The sequence below is a fragment of the Lampris incognitus genome, chromosome 9, assembly GCF_029633865.1.
Source record: "Lampris incognitus isolate fLamInc1 chromosome 9, fLamInc1.hap2, whole genome shotgun sequence".
Classification (NCBI taxonomy): Eukaryota; Metazoa; Chordata; class Actinopteri; order Lampriformes; family Lampridae; genus Lampris; species Lampris incognitus.
The window spans coordinates 49,763,721-49,769,783 of record NC_079219.1 but is presented as its reverse complement, the minus strand read 5'-3'; the positions used below and the strand labels follow the sequence as shown (position 1 = coordinate 49,769,783).

At 44.2% G+C, this 6,063-nt stretch overlaps 1 protein-coding gene across 1 annotated transcript; it reads right to left on the bottom strand.

Moving 5' to 3' along the window:
• Positions 1–707: 707 nt before the first annotated feature.
• Positions 708–4,640, bottom strand: LOC130118671 (protein rapunzel-like). The gene is made up of 2 exons (XM_056287115.1): positions 4,147–4,640; positions 708–1,401 (listed from the first exon to the last, which is right to left on the bottom strand). The coding sequence occupies exons 1-2, from the start codon at positions 4,638–4,640 to the stop codon at positions 708–710; spliced, it is 1,188 nt and encodes a 395-aa protein (XP_056143090.1).
• Between the last annotated feature and the right edge of the window lie 1,423 nt (positions 4,641–6,063).

The window sequence follows — 6,063 nt, the reverse complement described above, 5'->3', positions numbered from 1 at the left end:
TGCAGCATGTCACAAGGCACGTATCATCACAGAATGGTTCCAGGAACTGGACAGTGAGTTTTAATTTCTTCAGTGGCCTGCACAGTCCCTGGATCTCAACCCTATCTAGCGTCTTTGGGATGAGGTGGAAAGGGCTGTTCGCAGCAAGACTTTTGCAGCTGTCCAATTTGTGAAAACTGCACTATGCAATCATGTCCTCATGGCACAACAGTCCTGCACAACACATCCAGCATCTCACAGAATCCATGCCCAGATGAATTTGTGCTGTTCTGAAGGCCAAAGGTGGTGCAACACACTACTAGATGTACCTAATAAACTGGCAACTCAGTGTATTCTAACCTTAAATAACCAGATTGTACATTGTATGCAGATGAAACTCTTTTTTTAGAGCGCAAATTTCTTCACTTCTGAGGTGAAACAGTACAAAGACACAAAATGAACAAAGGCGTGTGAATTGAATAAAACATAATATAAAATCCAAATCCTCAAGAGATATTTTTCCTCCAAAATATTCAATGTAGCGTTTTTACAGCACAACTGTCTGTATAGGGAATTCAAAACTGTTGCAACCTTATCAAGTAATTCTGGCCCCAAATTACCTACAGCAGCTGAAAGCAATATTACGATAACCAAGATCCCAGATGATATTATGTCTCATATGACAATATCGGTATCATATCAATATATCACCCAGCTCTATGTGAGCCTCATTCGGAGTGCACACATACTGCCACGTTCTTGTGTTTCTCCCAATAGTGGCATTCTACCGGAAAGCTCCATGCTGCTGCACTCTCCTTATGACAGCTGACAGCATGCACGACAAACCCGCTGAGCTGCTTGGCCAGGATTTCCACCACCGCCTGGGCATTGCCATTCTTTGCCTGTCCATCCATCACCTTCTGAATGCAGCCACGTGGCACCGGCTGTGGCTTGCTGCTGTATGACACCACTAGGTTGGTGTTGTTAACCTGGAGCACCTCGAACCAGTTCTGTCCCGCCACGTGGTGGAAATGTTTTCCGGCACGCCAGTTGCGATAGGTGCTTCCCGAATGGTTGATGACTCGCACGGACCAGTGGACCCAGTCGTACTTCTTTACCAGGAAATCCTGAAGTTCCTGGGTGACATCTTGAAGCATTTGCTGGTCTTCCTTCTCTTTAAGGAGTTGTTGGATATCTAATTCAGCTTGCTCCGAGAAGGCCACCACACAGGCCTTGATGGCTGTCTTCATTTTGATCTCGACTTCTTCGATTTTGCTGCTCCAGTCTTGGATTTTTTCCTGCTCTTCATCCAGGCCCAGGGTCAAGGCACAATGTCCAAGCAGAGCAATTAGGCCCAGACAGAAGAGCTCCTTCGTCCGGACGCAGAAGTCCTCCAGAAGGCGACGATTCCTCACCACATACCTGCAACACAAAAATATTGATATACACTACATTGACAGGCATTAAAGGACCATAGCAATGTTTTTGCATGTCTTACTACAAATTTTCTACAAACGGCCCATGCTTCACATTACTCCCAACTACTTTCAAAAGCATTGAGTAGTGTTTTAGAAATTATATGAAAGCATTTTTCTGACCTTCCAGGCAACCATTAGTTACCTTTCATTTCAGCACAATATGAAAATCAATTTGAAGTTGTTTGAGATAGGTAATCCACCACCATGACCATTTATTCAACTTTATGGCGGGCAGCTGTACCAACATGTACCCTGGCTCTGCCAAATGACAGTACCTAAGCAGGTATGGGCTTGGCTAGTACTTGGATGGAAGACCTCCCGCGAAAACTGAGTTGCTACCAGAAGCGGTGTTGGTGGGCCAATAGGGGGAATTCTTCCCTCTTGTCCTAAGAAAGACAACAAATATCAAGCCCCAGTGCAGTGATGGGGACACTGTGCTGTAGGAGATGCCGTCCTTCGGATGAGACATTAAACTGGGGTCCTGACTCACTGGTCATTAAAGCTCCCATTAGCACTTATTGCAAAGAGTAGGGGGGATCCCCTGGTGTCCTGGCAAAATTCCCAACCTGGCTTTCTCCAACTGGCCACCTAATCATTCCCCCATGTAACTGGCTCAATGATTCTTCCCTCTCCACCTCAAGCTGATGTGTGGTGAGTGCTCTGGTGCAAAATGGCTGCCGTGCATCACCCAGGTGGGAGTTTCCCTGTCAATGTGAAGCACTTTGGGTGTCTAGAAAAGCGCTATATAAATTTAATAATGATGATGATGATGATGATGATTATTATTATTACTGTTTCTTTCATGTTTCCTGTTTTACATCCTGTAGAGCCGGGTCCAAACTATGGACCCGCGGCACTATAGGGCAGATGTAATATGTGGGCTGTTCCGAGTAGGGCGATCTTCTGGACTGCATGGATGTTGGCGTTGCCTGGGATATGGTTGGTGAACTTTTCCATTCCCTTCTTCATGAGTTCTAGAGTACCGATGATCACTGGTTGTCCGTCTTGGGAGAGAGATCCCTCATGTGTTGCTCTCCCTGAGGTATCTTCCTATTTTTTCTCCCTGTTAAAGGGTTTTTTTCTGGGAGTTGTTCTTTATCCGACGAGAGGGTCTAAGGACAGGATGTTGTGTTGCTTTAAAGTCCCCTGAGGCAAATTTGTAATTTGTGATATTGGGGTATACAAATAAAATTGACTTGACTTGAGTTGACTGGCATTTTTTCGGTCTTCATTCCCCACATCCTGTTGATTTCAACCTCTAGGTCTTTGTACTTGGTCAGCTTCTCTGTGACTTTCACTGAGGTGTTTTTTTCGGATGGTATTGCCATGTCGATGAGCATGCACCTCTTTTGCTTCCTGTCCTTGATAACGATGTCGGGCTTGTTGGCTTTTATCTCTGTCAGTGTGGATGGGCATGTCCCAGAGGATGATGACATCATTGTTTTCAGTGAACGTTTTTGGCTGATGTTTGTACCACTTCTCAGTCGTCTTGATCTTGTAACTCCTGCAGATCTTCCAGTGCAGGTACGCTGCTGCCTTGTTGAGCCTGTGATATGTACTCGGTGTTTGCCGGTTCCGGGCAGCCTAAGACAATGTGGTCAATGGTTTCTTCGTACAGTCCACAGATTCTGCATTTTGGGTCTGTTCCATCTTTGATGATGCGATGGTGATAGGATCTGGTTGCCAGGCTCTGGTCTTGTGTAGCGATTATCAGGCCCTCCATCTCTGCTTTCATTCTGGTGCTCTTCAGCCACTGGTGTGTCGTTTGTTGGTATTATTATTATTATTGTTATTATTATTATTATTATTGTTATTATTATTATCAGTATTTCTTTCATGTTTCCTGTTTTACATCCCGTAGAGCCGGGTCCAAACTATGGACCTGAGGCACTATAGGGCAGATGTCACTTGATTGACAGTACTCGTCGTACTATGTGGGCTGTTCCATTCTTTTCCTTCTTCTTCTTCTTCTTCTTCTTCTTCTTCTTCTTCTTCTTCTTCTTCTTCTTCTTCTTCTTCTTCTTCTTCTTCTTCTTCTTCTTATTATTATTATTATTATTAGTAGTAGTAGTAGTAGTAGCAGTATTATTATTAGTAGCAGCAGTTGTAGTAGTATTAGTATCATTAGTATTATTTATTTATTTATTTATTTGTCAAAGTTGTATTACCATTGCATTGGACAATGTGGCTGAAAGCCTCAGTATACTTCCCAAATCAATCCATGCTTCAACTGCATCTTCCTGCAATGACAACATAGCTTTGATAAACTAAAAGACAAAATAAAAACTACTAAATGTTAAGGTAATGGAGTACATATACCTCAAGCAAGTTTCAAGTCTTTGCAAGTTGATTTTCTCACTGCACTGAAAATCATTTCATAAAATTTCTAAAATACTCTGGTATGTTTTGGAAAATGGTCAGGAGTAATGCAAATACACAATTTGTGGTAAATAGGTAAAAACACCAGTATGCTCCTTTAATCTGAAGCTATTATCCGACAGGACTTGTATATATTGTTTAGTTGGATCATCTTAAAATCCTAGATCTCCACCATGACAATCAACCAACAGAAGGGAGGTCAAGGGTCAAAGGAACCACCAAGACGACCATCCCACTGTGGAGAATGAGGACATTCACAAACAAATACAGAAACATGAAACGTTCATAGTGCTTAGAAATAACAGATTACCTTTCCACCACTTCCAAAATAGACTCTCCAAAGCTGTTGGTCCCCATCAGACCATCATATAGCATGTAGAGGTTTTTCTCTCCTCCGGTTCGGTTAAAGTGCTCCAGAAAAAGCTTGGTCTTCACCTCTTTAAACTGCTGTTTTGCATCCAGGATGTCCATGTACTTGCGGAACTGGCTTCTTATGTTCTCCTCTATGGAGAAATACTGGAAATCCAGTCTGGCCTTCTCTATCTCACAGCAGATATCGTTCAGCTGGCTGGAGAGCACGTCCAGCTTGTTCCTCACCGTCAGGAACTGCTCCTTCACGTAGAAGACCTCTTTACTCTGAACGTTGTCCAGGGCCAGACGGAGAACGGGGGCTGCCGCCTCGCAGAGCGGAAAAAACTCACCAACGGCACTGGCCAGCACCTCAGCCCCCCTCTCAAACATCTCCATCACCGCCTCGATGGCCTCCTTCTTCTGGGCCACGACCTTCTCCAGATGACTGCTCATGATCTTGGGAACACAGACGGTGGGGAAAACATCAACGTGACAGTTTGGAATAATGAATTTCAACGTGTTTATTTTTCTCAGGGACCATATGCAATAAAATGACAGTCAGAGAGAAGAAATGCCTTGCACCAGATTTAGCTCACAGCCCATTTCTCTCCACCGTCCCTGGCCAGGCGGGCTTAAGAAATAACACACAAGATGCACAATGAAATTGCAATAAAATGCACAAATAAAATCCACAGATTTACAAAAAAAAAGTACAATGAACCAGTGCCCCTCCCTCTTCCCCACTACAGCAACACACACACACACACACACACACACACACACACACACACACACACACACACACACAATGCTGCTATAAACCCTGGTGTCAAAATATAAATGTTTTACTGGATTTAAATGATTGCAACCACGTCTGGTCACATAAAAACACATGTTTCAACTTAATGGCACAAAAGCTTGAAAGTCTGTGCAAATTGTCACATCAGTTGGGCGAGTTGGGAGCCTGTTCTGGAGATTGTGTAGTGTACATATCGAACATGATTACATACATGATTAAGGTTGGTCATGTGTGAAATTGATGAAGGAGTTTTGCTGTTCACCTCGCCGGATCAAAAAGGCGACGCCAGACGTGTAAATATCCAAGTGTGGTCCTTCCCAACATGTTTTGTGTGTTTTTAAGTTTTCCTGTTTTCCCTGTGTGTGCCGCAGGAGCAGTAGCTGCCATCTTAACCATGTGTGGTGCTGAATAAAAACAGCATGGCATACAAGGGAGACAAGCACTGCTGTCATATGTCATCAGCGAGCCAGGGATTGATGGAGGTGTTCTTTGGGTCTGTTTGTGACTCACGTCTGCAGACCAAAGTCAGACCATGTTTAAAAATCCCCTTTCATCCCTGCTGCAACCCGCCATTAATTCTCACGTCCTTTCTGCTCAGGGATTCTGCATGCTGCGTCATCCAACTTTCCAGCAACGTCATCCAACAATCAGAAGAAGGAAAAAAAAAAGGAAATCATGAGCCTCATAATCAGTTTAATTCTATGAATACACGGTGGGACATGTGTCCCTTTCCCAGCCACGACTGAGAGGACAGCATAGATAACAGTGTAGACACGTTCAAATGACAGGTTACAGACCCGCGTGTGACAGCAGAGTCATTGTTGGACTGGCAAAGCAAAATGTTCATGCAAGAAAATCCGCAGTGGTGTTTTTACGCACCGGTCCCCTGAGGCGCACCGAACACACCTTTCAATACCCCCCTCCCCCTCCCCCTCCTCTCCGGGGCACGAGGCGCCCTCAGACGTCATTCCTCATCTATACAACAACGTTTTCTTTTTCTTTTTCTTTACCTGAACAAACGAATGGGCTGGGTCCTCACGTCAGATCTGGCTCACCGGCTGCAGAGGGTTGCTGTTG

What these genes read in the sequence shown, in the direction of transcription:
- LOC130118671 (XM_056287115.1), bottom strand. Translation starts at nt 4,640, where the DNA reads ATGAGCAGTCATCTGGAGAAGGTCGTGGCCCAGAAGAAGGAGGCCATC. An exon ending in ATTTTGGAAGTGGTGGAAAG is followed by an intron (nt 1,402 to 4,146) that starts GTAATCTGTTAT and finishes TTTGTGTTGCAG; the next exon opens with GTATGTGGTGAGGAATCGTC.